This window comes from Dipodomys merriami, unplaced genomic scaffold (genome assembly GCF_024711535.1).
Source record: "Dipodomys merriami isolate MVZ:Mamm:240054 unplaced genomic scaffold, mDipMer1.0.p SCAF_37, whole genome shotgun sequence".
NCBI lineage: Eukaryota > Metazoa > Chordata > Mammalia > Rodentia > Heteromyidae > Dipodomys > Dipodomys merriami.
In genome coordinates this window covers 2,099,904-2,124,170 of record NW_027205270.1, presented here as the reverse complement: position 1 = coordinate 2,124,170, position 24,267 = coordinate 2,099,904, and the positions used below count along the sequence as shown (strand labels likewise).

The 24,267-nt window shown below is 44.3% G+C and overlaps 1 protein-coding gene across 4 annotated transcripts in view; it reads left to right on the top strand.

The window, feature by feature from the left end:
• Sfxn5 (sideroflexin 5) overlaps positions 1-24,267 on the top strand; it is a 130,201-nt gene that overhangs the window by 13,021 nt on the left and 92,913 nt on the right. For all 4 annotated transcript variants that reach the window (XM_069988962.1, XM_069988964.1, XM_069988965.1 and 1 more), the window contains exons 2-3: positions 1,402-1,470; positions 14,742-14,819. In XM_069988962.1, coding sequence (XP_069845063.1) covers positions 1,402-1,470; positions 14,742-14,819 — 147 coding nt within the window. The remainder of the gene's footprint in view (positions 1-1,401; positions 1,471-14,741; positions 14,820-24,267) is intronic.

Sequence of the window (24,267 nt, the reverse complement as noted above, 5' to 3'; positions counted from 1 at the left end):
CTACTTTGCTCAAAGCACTCTACCTGCTTGAACCACTTCTCGCTTTTTGGTGGTTAATTAAAGATAAGTGTCTATGGGCCTTCCTGTCCAGGCTGGCTTTAAACTGTAATCCTCAAATCTCAGCCTCCTGAGATAAGCATGCCAACGTGGACTTTAATTTAGGATTCTAGGCATGAACTACTGGTGCTGGCCTGAACATGGACTTCTGACCACATCTCTGAATATTATTTCCTTAGACAAAATTCTGAGAGCTGAAGTTTTGCCAGGACAACAGTGTGAGCACCATTTTGTCATGGAGTGGTTTAGGCCATTTAAGCTGTGAGAGGTTAGGAAAGCAATTGTTTGGGTTAGGAATGGGGCTAAGGCTTGATTTGTCTCATTTGCCCCCAGAGTGGGATGGAAGTAGGGTGGGCTGTACAGGGGCTGCTAAGATGAGAAGAGAAATGGAGGTGAGATGTGAAGACAAACTTTGAGGTAACCTGTAAGCTGATTATAGGATCTATGCTGGAAGTAACAGGAAAGAGATTAATTACAGAAGCTGTTGCCCTTGTAAGCAAGAGGAGAGGATGCTGAGGTTTCCATTTCCTCCATTATGCAGAGAATGATGCTTGGGGAGCTATGGGGCTTTGGGGAGAAATTAGGGGCAGAATCTAGAGAGTAGTAAGTGAGGCCTGAAACCCTAGCATTTGGAACCTTCCCCCATTCCCAAGCTTGGCACCCTCTCTTTTTCCCTTGAGTTTGGCTTTGCCTAGCTGGCTTTATCCTTAGGCAGAAGGCCCCTCTGTAGCGTTGCTAGGTTTCTTTTCATTGTGCTCAAATGCCTGTGGCCTGCTTAGTACAAAGCCCTCCTTTTCCAGGACTCCTTCTCTGGGACAAGGCTGGGGGATGGGGGAGCTGCCCCTCATCCTGAGGCTCATCACATCTCCAGGGCTATGCATTGAAAGGAGGCCTCTGGGCTGTGAGCTTAGTGCTGCCATGCTTCATCTCTGCCTGGGGAGTAGAGCAGGACCCTGGAGAGGGCCCTGTGAGGGGCAGGGAAGCTGAGAGGTGGCTGGGGCCAGGTCTCACCTCCAGCCTGCAGTGATGATTGGGAGTGTCTGAGGATTCAGAATAGATGTTAGGACTATGGAAGAAAGGGAGGACAGTGAGAAGCACCTGGAAGGGAAGTTAAGCTACTCAGCCATCGAGTGTCTCAGTGGTCTCGCTCTCAGCCCAGAAAAGCTGCCCTCGAGTTCCCTGAATGACAAAAGGCTTCATGGGCCTTCATTACCCACAGTGTGGAGTCCTTCAGAGTGGGGGACCCATCTCACAATGATGAGTTTGGAATGGGGCTCCTCGTGTTCTGAGGATGGTGTACCACATCTGACCTCCTCTCCTCTCCTTTCCCACCTTCTTCTCCAGACGTCCTTCTATGGCCGCTTCAGGCACTTCTTGGACATCATTGACCCTCGCACACTCTTTGTCACTGAGGTGAGTCATGGCCACCATTCTCACTGGAGGACCTGGGGCTGCTGTACCTTGTCATTTGGGAATGTGCGGGTCATCTGAAGGACGGGGGGGTGGGGGGGACAAGGGAGGGGAGGAAAAGAAAGATAACATATCTAAATCTTTATCAACCAGAAAGAGTTCCCTTGCCCTTTGTTTGCTGTGTGCCTTTCCAGGGCATTTCATTTGCACCTCACAATGTTCTTTCAAGACAGGTGGCATTGTTATTACTATTTACAAGTGTAATGAAGCCAGGTATTGGTGGGTCACATCTGTAATCTTAGCTACTCAAGAGGCTGAGATCTGAGGATCACTGTTCGAAGCCAGTCCAGGTAAGAAATGTGTGAGACTCTTATCTCCAATTAACCACCAGAAAATGGGAAGTGGTGCTGTGACTCAAAGTGGTAGAGTGCTAGCCTTGAGCGGAAAAAGTTCAGGGACAGTGCCAAGGCCCTGAGTTCAAGCCCCATGACCAACTAAAAGTAAAAAAAAAAGAAAAAAGTAATGAATTTACTAGAACTACATGAATTATATGCTCATTACAAAAGGTTATACAAGACTGGAACTCCATTGTAGAAAGCTTGTCTATTATGCAAGAGTTCCTGGGTTTGATTCCAAGGACTTCACTGCAAAGAAAAAAACATACACAGAGAGACAGAGACAGAGAGAGAGGGGCAGGAGACAGAGAGGGAGAGGGAGCGAAATGAGACAGACATGAGAGAGATTCAAATAGGTGTTTTCTGTTTGTTTTGTTTTGGTTGTGGGATACCACTTTAAGCCATAGCTCCATTTCTGGTTTTCTGGTGGTTAGTTCAAAATAAGAGTCTAGTAAACTTTCCTGCCTGGGCTGGCTTGAACCTCAGTCCTCAGATCTCAGCCTCTTGAGTAACTAGGATTAGGTGTGAGCCAACAATGCCCATCTACAGAGTGTTTACATAGAATGAGAAGTTATCTTTCATTATCCTCCTTACCCAGTTCCTTCCTCTTTCAGGTAACAATTGACAATTGTTGATGGCTTTTAATATTAGGTCTTTTAAGACCTTTAAAAACTGCACAGTTCTATGATTTTTGACAAATATGTTCAGTCCTATCTCTACAACTACTGTCAAGATGTAATACATTTTCATCATCCTGTTTCTTTATAATCCATTTGCCCTTCCCACAGCCCCTGCGGCTACTCTTCTGCTTTCTGTTTTTATTGTTTTTTTATTCCCAGCCCATTGCATTAGTAGTCTCCTACAGCATGCCATCTTTTAACATAATGACTTGAGATCTGTCCATGTTGTTGCATGTATCAGTACTCATATCTTCTTATTGGTGAGTAGAGCTCCATAGAAAGGATGTTCCAGAATTTGTTTATCTATTCACTTGTTGAAGAACACTTCCACTTTTTCCAGTTTTGTGCTATTATGAATAAAACTGCTATGAATATTCTTTTTATGGATGTTTGCTTTATGTCTCTTGAATAAATAACTAAGAATGGGATTGATGGTTCATATGATAAGCATAATGAATACAATAGCTGACCTTACCAGAAACTGCTACACTGTTGTTCAAAGTGGTTGTTCATCTTACATTCCTATCAATGATCTTTAAAAGTTCTAGTAGTTCCACTTCCTCACCAACACTTGCTATTATCAAATTTTAAATTTTGGGGGAATACCATCCTAAGATGTGTATGTTTTTAAAAGCTTTTCATTTATATTTTCAACTGTGCAAGAATACAGGTACATATAAAATAGCAAGCATTTTATTTTTATTTTTATTTATTTTTTATTTCTTGTTGGCTGTGGGGCTTGAACTCAGAGCCTGAGTACTGTCCCTCAGCTCTTCAGCTCAAGGCTAGTGCTCTACCACTCGAGCCACAGAACTACTTCCAGTTTTTTGGTGGTTTGTTGGAGATAAGAGTCTCACAGACTTTCCTACCCAGGCTGGCTTTGAACTGCTCTTCTCAAATCTCAGCCTCCTGAGTAGCTAGGATTATAGGCGTGAGACACTGGTGCCCAGTGTTATTTTTATTTTTTATTTTATTTTACTTATTGTTATTTAAAGGTGATGTACAGAAGGGTTAAAGTTACATAAGTCAGGTAATGAGTACATTTCTTTTTGAGCAGTGTCACATCTTTCCTCATTTTCTTCTTCCCAACCCCCTTCCCCCACGTGCTGCAGCAAGCATTTATGAAATGCACTCTGAGCAAGGCAATTTGTAGGCAGTTTTCTCAAATTGACAGGAAATAATTATACATATTTGCAGGGTAGTGTTTCTGTGCACATATATTGTGTAATGTTCAAGTTCCCTATCAGTTCCCTAAAACATTGATAACTTCTTTGTGTTGAATTTGCAAGTATTTTACATGTTTGAGCTCATCAGATTAGCTCAAAGCCACCTTAGAAGGGGGATGCTATTATACATTCCATTTTACAGCTGAAGAAATAGAGACAGAAGTGTCATGTATATGGTGCTGGCTGGTGGTGGAGCCAGAGTATGAACCCAGGTAGGCTTGTTCTCAGAAAGTTTGCATTTCCTGTTCAGGTAATCTAAATTACCTGTTCAGGTTGTCCTGTTCAGGGAATTTATCTGGGATGACTTGGCTTGCAGAAGGCCTAACCACCTCATACCCTGAGGCAAGTCATTGAACCTTTAAGGTGACCAGCATTTCACTCACCTCTCTATGCTGAATACTGGCTTTGTGCAACCCTGGAGCTGACCAGTTCTGGGAGAGAAAGGCCATGGTGGAAGCACAAACTTGCTGCACCTGGGCTTAGAAGGATTCCCAGTGTAGCTGGGTGGCAGCCCAGTAACAGGAAGTATGGGAATTACCCAATATGTGGTTTCCTGCTACAGCTTAGCAAGGACGAGGAGTTGAGGTATGTTAGTACTCAGCCTTTTTTTTGCTCCTTAGAGCTTCCTACCCCCTCTTAAGGGTTCACTTCTGGATTTTGTCTGGAGTCATAATGAATATTATTATATAAAAATTGGAAGAAACCTTAAGAAACTATTGAGCCACTGGTGCCAGTGGCTCACGCCTATAATCCTAGCTGCTCAGGAGGCTTAGGTCTTAGGATCACAGTTTGAAGCCAGTCCAGGCAGAAAAAAATCGTGAAACTCTTATCTCTAATACACTACTCAGAGAAAGCTGGAAGTGGTGCTGTGGCTCAAGTGGTAGAGCACTTGCCTTGAACACAAAGAGGCTCAGGTACAGTGCCTAGGTCCCTGAATTCAAGCCCCGGGATTGGCAAAAAACAAAGGAAGGAAGGAAGGAAAGAAAGAAAGACAAAAGAAAAAAAGAAGGAAGGAAGGAAACAAGAAGGAAGGAAACTGTTGACCAAGCTTAGGTAATATGTCATCCTAGGAAGTTCTAGAACTATGCAAAACAAAATGCAATTGCAGTGAAATTCTAACATAAAGGCTATTTGCTTGGTGTCCTCAGTAGAGGCTTGTGCTAATGGTGGACTTCAAGGCATGGTGAGAAAAAGTAGAGAGGAACTTGGCAGGTGAGAAGGTATTTCAGATTGCCAGGACAGGCTGGAGTTTTGAGGATGGATGAGCCTCTTCAGGGCAGCTTGCCACAAGTACCATAAGACTCACACCTTTCTTCCAGTCCTCCTTCCTCTCACCTCAGATCATTTCATTGTATTCTTCTCTTCCTTGATCTACAGCGATGTTCTGCAAACTCTTACTTTTGTGTGTGTGTGTGTCATGGGGCTTGAACTCTGGGCTTGGGCGCTGTCCCTCAGCTCTTCAGCTCAAGGCTAATACTCTACCACTTGAGCCACAGTGCCACTTCCTGTTTTCTGGTGGTTTGTTGGAGATAAGAGTCTGACAGACTTTCCTGCCTGGGCTGGCTTTGAACCGTGATCCTCAGATCTCAGCCTCCTGAGTAGCTGGGATTATAGGTGTGAGCCACTGACACCTGGCTAAACTCTTACTTTTTGAAAGACCTTAACATTTATTTTTTATTTTTATTTTTGTCTGTCTTGGGGCTTGATCTCTGGGCCTGGGCGCTGTCCCTCAGCTCTTCAGCTCAAGGCTAGTGCTCTACCACTTGAGCCACAGAGCCACTTCTGGCTTTTCTGTTTATGTGGTGCTGAGGAATCAAACCGAGGGCCTCATGCATGAGGCAAGCGCTCTACCACTGAGCCACCTTCCCAGCCCCAGACCTTAACATTTTTATGTACGACAAAAACATGTTGACCTATTTCTCTTTATCAGTCAATAAAAAAATCATAGGCTTTTTTGCCCTCTCACTACTAGTTTAAATATAAAAGTAACAGTTGCCACCTAGAAAATAACAAGGCAATAGCAGTTTTAGAATAATTTTCAAATCTTTCCCTTTATCAGAGCTCTGATAGGTTTCCTAGAGAGAACTACCTCCCTTCCCTATCACACCTGAGTTAGGGATGGTTACCAGGGGCAACTGCCAGCCTGTGGGAAAATTTCTGCTCCCAGAAGATCTTATAGCCTCTACAAAGTCTGGAAGGGCCTTGAATGGGACCTGTAGGCCAGAAAGGTAGTAGCCTTCATCTTCACCATCTCCAGCTCAGGAATGCTGTTTGGCAAGATCATCTCTATTGATAGACACCATGAGAAATTACAGCCAGCAAGATGCATGTTTCTGATCTCAGCCCCATCCTTACCCCTGAGTCATGAGACACAGGCAGGCCAGGCTGTCCCCAACTGCTGGTTAGTCCACAGACTGTGGCTCATATTTTTAAAACACTGTCCAGGGCTCATAGCTGGACAGTGGACATCACAGGAAGTGGCCTTGGAAGCTGGACATCCTCAGGTGTAGAGATCCTGGCAGCCTGAATCATCTAATGACCTGGGTTTTAGGAGCAGTAGCTAAATCAATGGAGAGACTCATCTTCAGAGAGTTCTGCAGCTGCTTGTTTGCAATTTATAACTGACCAAGCTTTAAAAAGATTCCAACCCTTGTATGTGTAATGAGGCAGAGGAAATTTTATTCACAGTAATTTCTCTTAGGAAGAAGGCTGTCTTTGTTCTCAGAATGCCTTGAACAAGGCTTCAAAGGAGGAGGAGGAGGTTGTTCTGCTTGACAGAGAGGGAGAATTATGCTTTTTTGATCCTAAAAGGAGAGAGGATAGGGAAGGAAGAAGAGGAGGAAGCAGTGGGAAGGCACATCAGATGCCAGGATGAGCTGGAAGGCCCGCATCAGCACTGTCCCAGTGAGCGCATGCATAGGTCTCTTCTGAGGTTGTGTTGTGCTTATGAAAAATTGAAAACTGTGGTAGGTTCCTGTCTGTGGTCATTTGCAGGAAACAGAGGGCAAAGTCAGTCTGGTTCATGAACTTTATAAGATCAAATTATTTGGGGGACATGAAGGTTGGCGAGTTCCTGTCCTGGGTGCAGTATGTGCAGCATCAGGTCAGGGAAGTAAACCACCAGGAGCTTGCAAAGCCCTTATCATGAAGTAAGGACAGCCTCTAAGTAGCTGGGATTATAGGTCCAAGCCATCCATTTTATTTTTGTGATACTGAAAACTGAACCCATAGCCTTACACATGCTAGGCAATGTTTAAAAGTCACATTTTATGCATAAATAACCATCTCTGGTTAGGCTTTTAGATCTAATAGCTAGGTTGCTTCCCGTCTTTTGCTTCTTTGCAACAAACACTCTTGGACAGTTTGCTTTTAATTTTTGCTAATTTTTTTTTTGGTCGTGGTACTTGAACTCAGGGCCTGGGTGCTGTTCCTCAGCTCTTCAGCTCAAGGCAAGTGCTCTACCACTTGAGCAACAGTGTCACTTCCAGTTTTCTGGTGGTTTATTGGGGATAAAAGCTTCACGGACTTCCCTGCTCAGGCTGGCCTTGAACCGTGATCCTCAGATCTCAGCCTCCTGAGTAGCTAGGATTACAGGCATGAGCCACCTGCACCTGGCCTAACTTTGTTTTTTTAGAATAAACTCCAAAGAGTATAAACAAGCTGGTGATCATTACTGTTTGTGTGTATGAGTGAGAGAGAGAGAGAGAGAGAGAGAGAGAGAGAGAGAGAGAGCGTGTGTGTGTGTGTGTGTGTGTGTGTGTGTGTGTGTGTGTGTGTGTGTGTGTGTGCTACTAGTAGGCCTTGAACTCAGAGCCTGGGTGCTGACCCTGAGTTTTTTCTCTCAAGGCAAGCACTCTACCATTTGAGCCACAGTTCCACTTCTGGCTTTTTGGTGGTTAAGTGGAGATAAGAGCTTCACAAAGCCAGGCGTCAATGGATCACGTCTGTAATCCTAGCTACTTGGGAGGCTGATATCTGAGGATCCCAGTTCAAAGTCAGCAAGGCAGGAGTGCCTATGAGACTCTTATCTCCAATAAACCACTCAGAAAACCAGAAGTGGCTCTGTGGCTCAAGTGGTAGAGCACTAGCCTTGAGCTGAAAAGCTGAGGGACAGCGTCCAGACCCAAAATTCAAGTCCCATGACTGACAAAAAAAAAAAAAAAAGAATCTCACACACTGTCATGCCCCAGTTGGCTTTAAACTGCAATCCTCAGATCTCAGTCTCCTGAGTAGTTAGAATTATAAGCATGTGCCATTAGTGCCCAACTTGGTCATAATTTTTTTTAAAGCTCTTGGGATAGAGCTGATAGACTGATGTCCTGCCTTTACCTGGTGAGCTGGCAGAATGGCAGACTCCTAATGTGATTGAAGGTCAGCCACAGGGAAAATTGTCCTTGTTTTTCATTCCCTTGAGCCTTTAAGAGGGTAGCTTATGGTCCGTAGAAGCCAAGGACCTATCCCAGCAAATACAGGTATAACTTAGGGTATGGAGGAAATCTGGGACTGCCGGGAAGGACAAAGAACTTAGGATAGTGGTGGAGAACAAGAGAAGAGCCCATGTCCTACAGCTTTGAGGCCATACATAATTGTATGGTCAAGTCAGGGGAAGAAGATTACCCTGACCCCAAGCAGACGCAAGACTAGCCCAGGTGCTAGGGTCATAGCTCAAGTGGTAGAGTGCCTGTCTAAGCAAGCTCAAGTCCTTGAGTTCAAATCTCACACCACCAAAATAACAAAAACCCAAACAACCCCTTGAGAATGATAGGCTATTAAACAGTCAAGCCATGAAATGTACATAGCCTTCTGTCCTCCCTATTTCCTTCTCTACCCCACTCCCCAGCCCAACTCTTCCCTATCTCTCAACTCTCTTGTTCTTAGTTCTGTAAGTTTTGGGACTCCCAAACTCTCCACTGTACCTCAAACTCTTGTTTCCATTTTACCTACTTCCTCTAAACATTTTGGAAAAATTCCTCTTTTTTTTCCCCAGTATCAGCCTGGGCTCAGCTTTGAGTGACAGTAAAGAGGGCCTCTTTCTCTCTGTCCCCCTCTTGTCAGCTGTGGGACTTGAACTCAGGACCTGGGCTCTGTTCCTGAGCCCTTTCACTCAAGGCTAATGCTTTACCACTTTGAGCCACAGCACCACTTCTGTTTTTCTGGTGGTTAATTGGAGATGAATTTCATGGACTTTACTGCCTGGGCTGGCACCAAACTTCTATCTTTAACTCTCTGGATTACAGGCATGAGCCACTGACACCCTTTCCTTTTCTTACCTGGATACCTGCCCTGCGGCCATCAGCTTGGGAAGGCTCAGGCCTTGCTGTGGTTTCTTTGGGAGTCAGTTGCTGTTGTGAGTACTGCTCCTAGGCTGATGTCTAGTAGAACTGTAGAGTTGAGGGTTCCTGGGGTTTGTGGGTGACCTTCATCATTCTGTGAGACCTTAGACAAGGAAGTACCCTTTCCTCTTGGCTCTGAACTTCTCAGCAACATGATGGCCAGGATGGTTCTGTCATGCTGCACAGAGGGCTGATCTTTGCTATGTCCAAGTAAACAGGGAGCAATCTCTTGGAGTCCCAGAGTTCTGTGAGACCAACATCACTGCTGAGTGACTTTGGTTTTCTACACTAGAATCTCAACTTGTAACTCTGACCATGCCGTTCACTTTGCCTTAGCAACTCCAATCACTATTTCTGTTACATGTTCATGGCCCTGAGTTAGTGTTAGGTTAGAGAGGTTAGGTTAGGTACTGTGGTCCCGAAAGATTCCTGGAACTAGCTGCTCTGTGCATGTTATCATCTCTCACAGGTAAATTAGGCACATGGAAGATAAGTGGTCAGGGACCTCAAAGAGTTGTAAATGGAATCCTCTCTGTTTAGAGAAGAAAGCAACATCATTTCTGGAAGATTCCTAAAGAAGGTAGCATGAACCTTAAGGATAGATGGGACTGCTGATGGGTGGTTAAGGAGGATAGGCATTCTGGGGAAGGAAACAGAAGACAGGAGTATCTAAGTGCCACCCACAAGGTGAGTTTCTATATTGGAAGAGGGATGAAATACTTCTGGGTGTTACTTACCTCTTGACCAAGTGCTATCACTAGTTGTATTAAATAGACAAAATAGTATAATATGTTAAATATTTAGATTATATTGGCATCTTCCATTAGATGTAACTTGGGACTGTGTGTCCAGGAAAGATTAGCTTTGCGGGGCTGGGAAGGTGGCTCAGTGGTAGAGTGCTTGCCTTGCATGCATGAGGCCCTGGGTTTGATTCTTCAGCACCACATAAACAGAAAAAGCTGGAAGTGGCGCTGTGGCTCAAGTGGTAGAGTGCTAGCCTTGAGCTGAAGAGCTGAGGGACAGCGCCCAGGCCCAGAGTTCAATCCTCATGACCACCACCACCACCAACAAAGTCACTGCTTCTGAATTGCCTTTCCAGACATATGGGACTGCAGAGGACCTTCTAGAAATCACACTCCTGTCAAGGAGACTGTCATGGTGACATTTTACAGTGGGCTGGCCCAATAGAGGTGTTTGGAAGGCAGCAGTATGGGCTATCCTACGCTAGGCCTCAGGCAGAGTCATAGCTTTGCATCCTTGTCTTTGGACCAGCTGAGCTCCTCACAGCTTTTGCATTCAGGGACTGACTACTTTGTTCTTGTTAGAAAAGACTTCCTACAAAGTTCACCAGGCTCCAACCTCCCAGCATCTCTCCTCCTCAAAGACCTGGGCCTTTCTGCCAAGGTTCACAACCCAGCAGTGGGAGAGGATGGTGAAAACAGGGAGACCCTCCTCCTAGACCCCAAGTCTTTCCAAACTTGCCCCTTCCCAACCTCTGAAATAGCCAGGTCTCTCTGGACAGGTGGTCTGGGCCCACAGGGCCTGGAACCCTGGTCTCTTAAACTTGACAGAGGCCTAGGAAGACTGAGGCTAGCCTATAGCACCCAGAGTGAAGAGTCCCCATCCAGCTTTCTTCAATCCTAGGTCCACAGGCTTGTCTTTAGGAACTTTGGATTTAGTTCTCTTTCACTCACACCCTTTGCCAAGCTCAGAACTTATTGGAACTTATGCTTTTGGCAAGAGGGCTCCTTTTGATGACCGTGTCAAATGAGATGGAATCTGGCCAGGTTGTTATAGGAACTCAGGAGAATCCCTGGAGTGGGAGAAATAATGAGAGCACAGAGCCATTCACTATTCATCATTGGAAAGTAGAGCAAGCATTGTCCAGGTTTTGCAGAGGCCAAGGCAGCAGGAGGGAGCTGGCTGGGATAAGGGATCCTGGTGCAGCTCTAGGTTTTAAGAGTGTTGTGGGTAGGGGAAGTATATACAGAGCAAAGATCTGACTAAATTCTGGGTTCAAATGCTAAATTTCCCACTTACTATTTGTGTGACCTCAAACAAGTTGAAACAATCACTATTGCCAGGTACCAATAGCTGTAATCCTAGCTTCTAGGAGGCTGAGACTTGAGATCATGGTTCAAAGGCAGCCTGGGCAAGAAAGTCTGTGAAACTCTTATTTCTAATTAACCACAAAAAACCAAAAGTGGAGGAGTGCTCAAGTGGTAAACCACCAGCGTTGAGCCAAAAAAAACTAAACAGCAGCACTCAGACCCTGAGCCTAAGCTCCAATATTGGCAGGGTTGTGGATGTGTGTGCTCACATGCTCCCGTGCATGTGTGTGTTCGCATACACACACACACACACACACACACACACACACACACACACACACACACACACACACATACAAATTAAAATCTAGAAGGAACATCAGCCCCCTCTTTTGTTTTTGGTGGTGCTGGGGTTTACATTCAGAGTATTTTGCCACTTGAGCCATGCTACTACCTCTATTTGCTTTTGTTGTTGTTTTTTGTCCATTGTAGGGCTTGAACTCTGCGCCTGGGTACTTTCCCTGAGCTCTTCAGCTCAAGGTGAGTGCTACCACTTGAGCCACAGTACCACTTCTGGTTTTCTGGTGGTTAATTGGAGATAAGAGTCTCACAGACTTTCCTGCCTGGTCTGGCTTTGAACTGTGATCCTCAGGTCTCAGCTTCCTGAGTAGCTAGGATTACAGGTGTGAGCCACTGGCACCTGGCTGCTTTTGTTGTTTTTAAGATAAAGTCTTAGTTTTTACCAGGACCAGCCTTGGAATGTACTCCTTTTATCTCCACCTCTTTGTAGCCAGAATTATAGATGCATACTACTATACCTGACCCTCAACTTCATTTTTCCCATGGTTATATCAAGTAGTATTTGCAAAGGAGTTTTAAAATGACTTTTTTGTGCTTTATTATTTTTTTCTGACATTTTCTTTAAACAGAATGAATTGCTTATACAACTGGAGAAAAGGAAAAGGAGGAAGGAAGGAAGAGAAGGAAGGAAGAAAGAGAGAGAAAAAGAAAGAAAGAGAGAAAGAGAAAGAAAGAAAATCCCACAAAGCTATTTACTTTGGAAGTAAGAAGATTCCAGGAAAGGACTCTTTGGAATCTGGAAACTGACATCCATATATTTAAAAGAGGACAGACAGCTCTTGTCAGCCTTGAGGCTATTTCAAGAAAAGCTTTCCTGGTCCCCTGATTGCCAGATGTTTGGCTGTGGTCCAGGCTGGGGTTGCCAGCACTGGCCACATTTTGCTGTCCAGACAAGCTGATGGATGATGGACCTGGCTGTTAGTCTGGGTTGGCAGTGTTTCTTGCTGCAGTAGTGTAGCAGGTGGCTGAACAGCCACCTTGCTGTCAGCTAGCTCAGCACACCCTGTCTGCTGCTGAGTGTCCCTCTGGGTACTGCCCCCTTTCCTAGATCAAGGGACTAGTGTTGAGGTCTCTGTACTGCTGTTCCCAGCCAGTCTTGTCTTATAGACAAAGGGAAACAGCTGGTGTCACTGGGTTTCTTCCCCCATACTTGCCATCCTTGTGTCTAGAATCTTTAATACCTGGACATAAGCTACCCGTTATCACTGTTGTCTGTTTATTGTTCATTCTTTTAGGTATGCCACATATACATTAAAATGCATGATTTCTAAGCGTATGGTTTAATTAATTCTTACATCTGTTTATACCCATATAACCACCACAATCAAGACATGGAATAATTATGCCACAGGATTCTTTGTGTGCTTTTCCCAATCAGTACTGCCTCCAAGTTTAACATTGTAATAATTTCTACCGCCCTAAGCTAGTTTTGCCTGTTTCTGAACTGCATGTGTAGTCTATTGTGCCTGTTTTGTTATTTGCTTTGCTTTTTTTTTTTTTTGAGACTGGCTATGTAGCCCAGGCTGGCCTCAAATTCAATGTCCACCTGCCTCAGCCTTCCAAGTATTAGGCTTACAGGTATATGCCCTGTCTTTTCTCACTTACCATTATTTGCATTGGTTATGTGGCTATGTAACAAACTCTGCCACCACCCCTAAATTAGTGGCTTGAAACACCCAATAACATAATTACTTTGCTTATTGAGCTTCAATTTAGGTAGGGATTGGAGAGGGTGATTTGTCTTTGCCATATGGCAATGGCTAGGACAGCTGGGTGGACTAAGGAGCTGGAAGGGCCACTTAAAAATGGTTTGCTTGGGCTATGTGCTGTGAGGATCACAGTTTGAAGCCAGCCCAGGCAGGAAAGTCTATGAGACTCTTATCTCCAATTAATAGAAAACCAGAAGTGGATCTAATGCCCAAAGTGGTAGTGCACTAGTCTTGAGCACAAAAACTAAGGGACTGTGCCCAGACCCTGAGTTCAGGCCCCACAACTGACTAAAACAAAACAAAAAATCACAATGGTTTGTTCACATGGTAGAGAAATAGGTGCTTGCTGTTGACTGGTGCTTCAGTTGGAGCTGTGTGTCATTGCTTAGTTCTTATGCATGCAGATCTTTCCTGAGCTGTTTGGGCTCCCTTGCAGCATGGTTGCTAGATTCTAAGAGAGTATCCCTCTAGATAACAAGGTGAAAGAACAGGGCATTTTGTGATCTAACCTGAGGTCATATCATTTTCCTTCTGCCATTCTCTATATGTTGAGGCAGTGACAAAGCCCTATCTAGGCTCAAAGGGATAAAAACGGTTCTAGAAGATCACAGGAGATGAGGATATTGAGGTTGCCATCTTTGGAAAAATGCGTTCTTCCCTATAATGTCTGTGAGAGTTATCTACATTGTAGCATATATTTATAGTTTACTTTTTGAATTGTTGTGTAATATCTCTTTGTGTTTATATTGTGATTTACTTATCTACTCTCTTATTAATTACTTGCAGCATGGGGCTATATGAATCATGCTTCTATGAACTTTTTTTTTAACATTCTTATACACGTTTGTAAAGACTACCTTCTATCTGTTGCTCTCTCTTTATCTTTAAAGATTTTAAAAGTCATATGATTCAACTTTCTATTTGTTCTCTCTGTGTGTCAGTTATTGTACAAAATCTCTGCTAGTGCTTTTAAAATGTCGAAAGCATAGTATATTGCCTTATAAAAGCTTCTGACGTTACAAATGAGGTTAAAGTTCCTCCTGACATCCTATGCCAAGTCTAGGCCCTTTCTCCTACCTAGAAGTTCCTAACCCTGTCACCAGTGGGTCTCATCCCAGATCTTTTTGTTACACTTATACCCACAGATGTTCTCATAGAAAATATTGCTTTATCTCTGTGTGTGAATTGTCTGGTATAATGAACACATCATACTACTTGGCAATATGCTTTCTCACTCAACAAAATATGGAGATATGGCTTTGGAATACGTTCCTTACTTTTTGTTTAGGTGCTTGAACAGCCCTTATTTAGGTGCTTGAACAGCCTATACAATCAAAGTCCAGCCATTCCCTGTGGAAAGGCTTTTAGGTGGTATCCTTCTGATGTTTTGTGTGTTCTATGAACTGACGGCTGAGGTCTGATACCTGGTGGACACTGGCACTTTGGTTGATGCTGTACAGTTCCATGTGACTTTCAGGACCCTTGAACTCACACTCACATCTCTTTTCTTTTCTTCACAGAGACGTCTGAGAGAAGCCGTGCAACTACTAGAGGACTATAAGCATGGGACCCTGCGCCCGGGGGTCACCAATGAGCAGGTGACTGGGGGAGGGGAAGGAAGGACCCCTTTAATGAGTACAGAATCTAATGGTTAGTGTGCCAACGTTTTTATTTTTGTTTGTAAACTTCATTTCAGAATGATTAATTTCACACTTTTCAAAGCAACATGCACGAGTAGTTCAAAAGTATTAGAACACTTGTAATGAAAAACCAGCCTCTCTATTCCTGCTCTCCAGAAGCAACTACTTTCAGCTGTTTGAAATAGAAATATAGAAGTCTATGTTTCCAATGAATGTGCTTACCTATACTGATGTTTTTCATTTAGTTCTATTTTTCAGGTGAGATTTAGCTCTCTTACTATCTACCCTGAAAGTATACTTCTTCCTTCTGTTCCATTCCCCTTCCAAAAGAGTGATCATTGTCTGGATGGGTCTATAATTACTTAGTATTTGTGCTGTTACAAATTTTGTTGCAAATAACATTTGCTGGATAGTGAAGCTGATTGTATCATGATTATGTTTCTTCTCTTTTTCAACTTTATGTCTTATCTAGAGTTGATAATTGCTTCATTTTCCGCCACTGGTTTAGTTTCCTTTATATCATTTCTAACTCTTATTGCAAAGTCTAGCAAAATTTCAATATTTTTAGTGTCTTCTTTCAGTTTGGAGCTCCTGTCTTTCAGTTACACTTTTTTTTTTCCTTGAAAATTTCCTTTCTGGGGCCTACTACCAGTTCCATGTCTTTCTTTTTTTGTGGTTTCTACTGTAGTCTTGGTGAAATAAAAACCTCTTCCAGCAGCTCCTGGATACATGAAAGAAAAAAAAAAAAAACATTTGGAGTCTTTTTATGTCTGAACAAATTGTAATTCTGCACTCAGCCTTAATTGATAGTTTGACTGAGGAGAAAATCCTAGGTTGACAAAAGTATTGAAAACCATTGCTCTATTTTTTTCTGGTTTCCAATATTGTTATTGAAAAACAGATGCCATTTCATTCCTGTTTTCTTACCTTGAAGATATTCATGATCTTCTCTTTAACCTTAAATTTTGTTTCTGCAATCTCACAATGCCATCTCTTTTAAAATTCATAATTTTGTAATCTTTATGATCTCTTCAAATCTGAAGACTTCTGTCTTTTAGTTCTGGCAAAAATTATTACACTGTTTCTTTGATTATCACACTATTTCTTTGATAATTATTATACTGTTTCTTCTCATTCTAGAATCCCTGTGAATCAACTGTTGGACATCTTAAGCTGGCACTCAAGCTTTATTATCATTTTTCTCTTTTATATCAACACTACAGGGCAGATATGATACTAGGGCATGGGGATAGAACAATTGAGAAGCTATATGAGGTTCCTTCCTCACAGAACCCCAGAAAAAGACAGTGATGTGAAGATACAATGACACTGTGGGGGAGCCAAGGAAATAGTAACCTACCCAGCCTTGGGAGGTCTAGAAGGATGTTCTCGCCTGAAATTTGAAGGATGAGAAGATGGCTGGTGAGGAGGGGCTGGGGTAGGAGTGGTTTAGGCGGGGGAGGAGTGGTTCAATTGAGTCAGAGGTCAAGAGATCTAGCCCTGCCTAGGAAGAACAAGGCAGGTGTTAGATAGTAGCACTGCAAAGTAAATGGAGGACAAATGTGTGAATGGACATGGCACATTGGCTAGATTCCTTTGTGAAGAGCCCTGGGGAGTAATGAGACACAGTGCAGGGTGAGGTCATGAGGGGTCTGTGTGTCCTAAGGCAGTTGCTCTGTGGGCTGAGTGGTGGGCACCCCTCAGCAGGGAGAGCAGTGACACTTTGTTCTGGCACTGAGCCCTGAAGAACCTGGATGGCAGTGCTTGGTCCCAGAGTCTTCACACCTTGGTTATTCTTCTACTTGTCAGGGATGGGGCCTCTCCAAACCTTTCCTAGTGCTGCATCTCCTATCTCTTAGCCCAAGCTCTGCCCCCATTTTATGTCTTGAATTCAGAGCCTTGAACTTCATAGGCAGGCGCTTTACCACTTGAGCCACTCCTCCAGCCCTTTCTACTTCTATTATTTTTCAAGTAGGGTCTGACACTTTTTCCCAGGCTTGCCTTAGGCAACAGACCCTTTATCTCTACTTCCTATGTAGCTAGGATTACAAGTACTCGACTTGGCCCTCTCTGTCCTGTTCTTGTTGAGATTGGCTTTTGGGGAGCTCTTTTACATCCTAGAGTTAGGGAAACACAAAATCACATCTTCCCTCTTTGCTCAGCAGCTTCAAACTGCCTATCTTGTGTCCCAAACCTTCTTTGTTTTCTCTTCTGAAAGCCTCTGTGTGCCTCATGGAAGCAGAGTAGGAGGGAATTGGGGGCTGGCTTGGCATGGGTTGCCCTTCTTCATTCTGGTGCATGGTGGAGATACCTATAGGGTCCATCTGGTGGCTGGGTAGCACAGTGCTCTAGGTGTGAGCCTGCTGCTCTGGCTTTCTGGAAGCCACTCTTCCCTGTCTTTAGATCTTGAGGGTTGGACTGTACAAGGTTGCCACAGTGCCTCTCTCCCTGGACCATAGTCAGCAAGGAAAGCCACTCCTCTGGCTTCCACAGACAGCAGAACATGGGTTTGGGGAAGCCTCATCCACCTGGAATTAAGGACAGCCCCTAATCCTATTCCTAGCTCTGGCTGTCCATGCCTAAGGGTCACATCTGAAGAGGATAGTTCCTGATATCAGATAGGTAAGTGGCCTCCTCTGTACCTGTCCTGTTCTTTGGCAGGTGTGAGAGTCAGAATCCCTTGCCCTGAAGCCCTGAGCAGTGCTGGGTGCTGTGGGTGCACTCTTTGCTGTACCCAGCTGGCCATCTTAGCTGACAGTGACAGCACTTCAGAAGGTATGCACAGGAAACCAGCAGTGGCTCACCCCTGATGATCCTGCTTCACTCTTCCATTAGTGGGCAGCTGATATCTTCTCCAGAGACTGCTGTCTTCTGAAATGTTTGCTGTATCCGTGAATAGTAAATCCTGAAAAATAAGCACAACTAATCCTTTGGGCTTAGCAGGTAGACACTGGATGTGCTAGTCTTCAGTTAAACAACAAAACCACAATTGAGCAACAACATAGTCATAGGCATGACCAATAAGATTTGTGGATGTTGTATTCTGGGGTCTTGCTGGATGGTCTGCATGGATCAAGGTAGGTAGGGTTAAATGTAGAAGACCCCTCCCAGGTAAACCAGCACTCATTGCATTCTTACCAAGTACCAGTACCACACTAAGTGTTAGCACTTTATTTACTTATTTTGGGGGGGGGGCCCAGTCGTGGGGCCTGAACTCTGAGCCTGGGTGCTGTCCCTCAGCTCTTCAGCTCAAGGCTAGTGCTCTACCACTTGAGCCACAGCGCCACTTCTGGCTTTTTTCTTTTTGCTTATGTGGTGCTGAGGAATCGAACCCAGGGCCTCATGCATGCAAGGCAAGCGCTCTACCACTGAGCCGACTTCCCAGCCCCCAAGTGTTAGCACTTTATACCAATTATCTCAGTTAAGCTAATAGAAATCTATTTGGTGGGTACTTCTACCAACCCCATTTTATAGGCAAGAAAACTGCGACTCAGGGATCACATAGCCAGTATGTGGTGAGACAAGGATCTGAGACAGCCTATTGGATCCAGGGCAAGGGACATACCCTGTAAGTCACAGAAAAAAGCTGAGATATAGAATGCAGTGGGGGACATGTGGAAAGGGAGGGATAGAGACAGAGAAACAGAGATAAAGAGGTGGAATGATGAGCCGAGAGGAAGTAGACAAGTTGGAAGGTTACTGGGTAGATTGTGAAAGTCTTTCGAAGCCCCGTAGAGACACTGTTGCTGTGTCCTGTGGGGCAAGAGGGAACTATTTAGCGCTCTTGAGCAAAGGAGTAGTGTGGAGGTGGAGCCTGGTGGCAGTGCTGGGATGGGCTAGAAGAGGAAGCACAATTATAGAAACCAGCCTGGAAGCTACTGGAATAGCTTCCAGGAGTGGCAAGCATGTTTATGGGCACAATGTAGACTCGTGAGTGGGGTTCTTCCATCATTCCACATTCTGTAGAAGTGCTTTTGCCAGCTACCCATTTCTGTACCAGAGTAACACAGTAGCAGCTCAGAGCCCCCGTGGAGGATGGATTTTTGTCCACAGCCACCAAGAAAAAGGGGTGACTGCAATGGAAGAGATTTGACAAGTCTTCTCCCACTGGCAGAAAAAAAAAAAACAAAACTGGGGTCAGTTGAGTTTGGAAGTGGCAGAGCAAGTACAAGAGGCTTAAAAGTACTTGTACCCCAAATCTTCTGTGGGAGTCAGATTATTAGAAATGCCAGGCTTCAGGCTTTGGGATCCTTTGGGCCAGCCCCAGCTTGGAATTTCCAATTAACACAGAGGGGTGTTAGCCTACTAGCCGAGACATGCGTATGCAGTTTCAGGCATTGTGCTGGGTGCTCTAGACACATCTCTGGGCAGGGTCATGGTGGTGGCTTCCATTCTACCTGGATTTCTTTGTCCATTCCCAGTACAGTAGTCACAGTGACCTGTGAACACATATCATGCTGTTTGCCCTCTGCTCTAGGGTGCCCCACCCTTGGCACCATTGGCATTTGGAGCTGAGTACTTCTTTGCTGTGGGGCTGTCCTGTGCACTGCAGCTTGCATCTTTGTCTTCTACCCACTAGATGCCAATAACAAGCCCTCCCCAGACATGACAACTGGAAGTGTCTCTCTTGCCCAAAGTCCCCTCGGTAGAATGGGGAAGGACCCATTAAACCACACTGAGATTCTGTGTAGCAGAAACAATAGTGTCTGCTTTTCTACTCTGAGTAAAACCACAGTTCTCCACAGGCCTGTAAGTCCTCATTCTTCTCTGACCTGGTCTCCTACTCCTTTTTCCTTATTCAGTCTGCTCTGGCCACACCGCCTCCGGCTGTCTCTCAAACGTGTCAGGCAGGCTTACTTTTGCCTCATGGCCTTTGCCATGAACAATCTCCCACCAGATATTTTCAGGCCTCGCTACTTCCTTCAGTTCACCTGAGACTCACCCTAACCATCCAGGTGCTATAATTTCTGTCCATGCTGCCTCCACATACTCCTTGTTCTCTTACCCTGGCCTACTTTGCCATGTTTGCTGAAGTGTTTATCCTTCTAACATGTCAGAGAATTTACTTTTTATTATTTTCATTGCTTACTTAGCCCATATGCTCCACAAAAGCTTTTTGTCTCGTTTTTTTTTCTTTTTCCCACTGATGTTTCTTTATTGCCTAAAACAGTGCTTAACACATAGTGGATACTTAAGCAGTATTTGTTCACTAAATAATGAACTATTTTCACAATATTTATATCCTCATATTACAAATGAGGAGGTGAAAGCTCAGAAAGATTAAGTAAGTTGCCCCCAAGTCATAAGGCCACCAAGCAGGAGATTTGGAACTCAAACCTGGGTGCAGCTCTCACTAGAGAGGAGCTTCATGGATACTATCACAACTGCTACTGTATGCCATGCAGAGGCAGGTGACAATCCCCCCCTTTCTGATGGCTATAGAATTGGAGGGTGCCCTCACCCCATACAAACTGGTATAGGTACATATTACCTTGGCATCACCATGACAATAAAATTAATGTTAAGATATAATGCGATAAGCCCAACTGATAAATTAGGAAGTTTTTTGTTTGTTTGATGGAGGCATCCTTTTCCTTACAGAAGGATCCCCTTCAGGCTCTGTTTAATTACCTTCTGGAGGTTGTTTTAAATAGGCTCTGTCTTTGCTGCCTTAGGAGATTTGGAGAAGCAGCTTGGAAGGAGGAAGAGGGGAAGTGGAGGGAGCCAAACTGGGGGGAGGGGGCAGGGCCTGGGCAGTTGCTCTCCCTCTGGGTCCTGGGGTGGGTCCTGTCCCCTAGAAACCTGTGGGATCCAGTCCTCCCCCCATCTCCATACTGAAGTTCAGGCAGGTTCAGAGGGCAGCTCAATGGAGACACTGGCTGCTTTTGAAATCAGTGAACTCATGCATTATTCTAGTCATCGAACTGCCCTTTGTCCCCGTTCTCCAAGCTGGGAAATCGGGTAGAGTACACAGCCTTATAGCCCTACTGCTTTGTAGCTGGAGCCAGTTATTCCCGAGGGTCAGCCAGTACATTTTCACATTCAGCCAGGCAGGGAGGAAGCTGGTTGAGCCTAGACAAGTTAAGACATAAGTAGGATCTGTGGTTTGAAGTTGAGATGTTTCCCTGAGCTTTTGAGATGATGTGGAGGCTCCCTGGCCTGTGACAGGCCTTGCTACTAGGTCCCAATTTTTCTCGCATGTGAAGTTTTACAGTTCCGGGATGGGTTTTCTTTTTCACCTGTTTGCAGGACTGACTCTGAAATTTCAAACTAGCTGTTTTACTTGGACTTGGTGGAAGTCCCTGCTGACACTTCTACATCCAGCATTTAACTTGTGTGTCTAGGAAGTATCCCACCCCCAGGGAATCAGACCTAACTCCTTAACCCGGTCTTCCTATAAGCAGGGTCTGGCATGGTGGACTGTTAGACAGAAGGGGCCCTGGAGAGTCTTGCTTCCCACTTCCTTCCCTTTCTCCTTCTTCATTAATTTAAAAGCTATGCAAATCTAAGATGTGAGGGGACTTTCACAAGAAGACCAGGCTGTTTAGTAACTGAGTCAGGCACAAAGTTGTGACCCTGGCTGTTGTCACTGCAGTCTGGAGTCCAAACAAAATCAGGATGACAAAGAATTTTCATTGAAAATGGAGATGTTTTTAATCCTCCTCCACCCCTCTAAGGGCTAGCACACTGCCAGACACCAGAAGAAAAGACTCAGAAACCATTTTGACTGTTATTTCTTTCTCTTCCCCAGCAAGCCTTTCTGATATCATGGCTGACAGATTCCTGTATCCTAGCGTAATATTATTAGAGTTATCCTAGCTGCTATAGCTAAAAGATCTCCAAATACAACAGAAGTTCCTTTCCCTCTTGTGTAACAGTACAAGCTCCAGGTGATCGAATGGCTTTATTCCATAGGATCATTTGGGGACCCAGGCTCTTTCCATCATGCTTCCATTCCCTAGCCACATCCTTGCTCTAGTTTTCAGAAGTGGACAGAAAGCACAGAGTAAAAGGCACTGGAATGGAAAAGACACATCTCACCTAGCCTCTGATGCTATTTGGGGCTCAGTCACATGGAAAAACCTAACTGCAATGAAGGCTGGGAAATGCTGGTAGGAGGTTAGCCATGTGCCAGTTACCATTCCCTGGCTGTGGAAGAAGATGGCATAGATTTTGTTGCACAGTTAATGGTCTATGCCAGAAGAGTCATAGAAGGCTTAGATGTCATGCACCCAACTTCTGTTTTTCTAATGGTAACATTTATTTATTTAGTTAGTTAGTTCCCAGTTTAGTTTTTTTACTAGTTAGTTACTTAGTTAATTTGGAGTGCTGGGTCTCGTGCATGCTAGGCAAGTGCTCTACCACTGAGCTACCCACCTAGCCATACCTATAATTTTTACTTTTTGAGAAGGCAGTATATGAACAAAATGTAGACTTCTAGAGGTATAGAAAGAACAGTGGATAGCAAACAAATCTTCCTTATACCGCCCACAGTTGCTCACTTCCCCCCCAGAGATAGCATTGTTTCTTTGTATTGTGTCAGATACATTGGCATTATTGGCTAATTTTCTTTAAATACTTGTGACATAATAATGATAATGCCATCACTGGCATTGTTGAAGACATGTCAGCTTCTCTCTCTCTCTCTCTCTCTCTCTCTCTCTCTCTCTCTCTCTCTCTCTCCTCTCTCTCTCTCTCTCTCTCTCTCTCTCTCTCTCACACACACACACACACACACCACAAACTCTGATCACATGAGACACCTGGTAAAGTCAAATTCATAGATGTAGAAGGTATGACAGTGGTTGTCAGGCTCTAGGGACAGTGCAAATGGGGAGTATGTTCATGGTATGGAGTTTCTTTAGGGGAAGATGAAAGGTCTCAAGATGGATGATGGGGATGGTTGTATGGCAGTGTTCTCATTGACACCAAGCTACACATGTAACCGTGGTTGGTAAACTTCATAGCTATAGATATAGGTAGATAGTAGATATCTATCTATCCATCCAATCTATCTTACCACAGTCAAAAAAGATGGGAAATAGTCAAAAGTCTACCCATAAGGGCTGTTTATGTTTGTTACATACTTATTTATTTTTCAGTGCTAGAGATGGAACCCAGTGCTTCATGCATGCTGGGCAAGTACTCCACTGCTGAGTAACATCCTCAGCCAAGACAACTTATGATATATGAACTCCAATTTTCATTAAGGACATACTTCTCCATATACACTGATATGGAGAGATATTAAACATACCTGAGGACAGAGCTTGAGGACAGAGAGAGCATTGTGCAGGGGCGGGAAATAGCGTTTAGAAATAGGTACATATGGTGGATAACAGTGGGCACGTGCAGCCACACTTCCTGGGTTCAAATCTCTGCATTACTGTGGGACATTAAGAAAGTCATTGAGCATTCCTGTGCCTCACTTTCCACAACTATAAAATGGGAGAGTAGTTCTCTTAGGGTTGTCCAGAAGATTAAATAGGAGGTGTAGGCCAGGTGCGGGTGGCTTATGCCCATAATCCTAACTACTCAGGAGGTTGAGATCTGAGGATTGCAGTTTGAAGCCAACTCTTATCTCTAATTAACCACCAAAACAAATCCAGAATTAGAACTACATCTCAAGTGGTAGAGTACCAGCTTTGATCAAAAAATGCTTAGGCCCTGAATGCTAGCCCCTGGATAGCATATCACACACAAATTGTTGTTGTTGTTGTTAAAGAGGTATAAAACCCTTAGAAGAACATCTGGCTCGGAAAACTAAATGGGAATGAATAAGTGAGGATGAATAGGTAAATGGATGAGTCAGAGGTCACAGCTGATATTCTGTCCCTATATCTAGGAGTTCAGGCACTGCTCTAAGTGTTGCTTTTCTCATCTGTCTATGGAAACAGGTTTCCAAGCATAACAGTCAGTTCATGGGAAAGAAAATACTTGGCATAAATAAGAAAGCATGGAACTGATATGAAAGGCTCACCTGTCTGGGATCTTGGTAGTGTCCTATGTGGGCTGGGGACCTGTCTCACAGTGCCCTTCCTGTGGCCTTCCCTTCTGTACATCTGCTTTTGATGCTAAGCTAGCAGTTACCCCCAGATGCAGGTAGAGATGGTTGTTTTTGCCTCTGAGGTTCACAGTGCAGCGCTGGCTTCTCAGTGAGGTGCAATTTAGCTGGTCATGGGTGAGAGGGGAGAAGACACTGGCTAGGAGCATCTACTGCCAGGCTGCATGAGGTTCTAGGCTACTAAAACCTCAGAACAAGGCTAAGTACTCACTCTTTTTGAGCCTCAGGCCTGGTAGCCACCCTAGCTGATCTTAGACATTGATTCACCCCAGAGGATCCCCTGAAAACTAGAAGGAACAATCTAGAGGCCAGTATGCCTAGGGCCATGCTTTTATCTTGCTA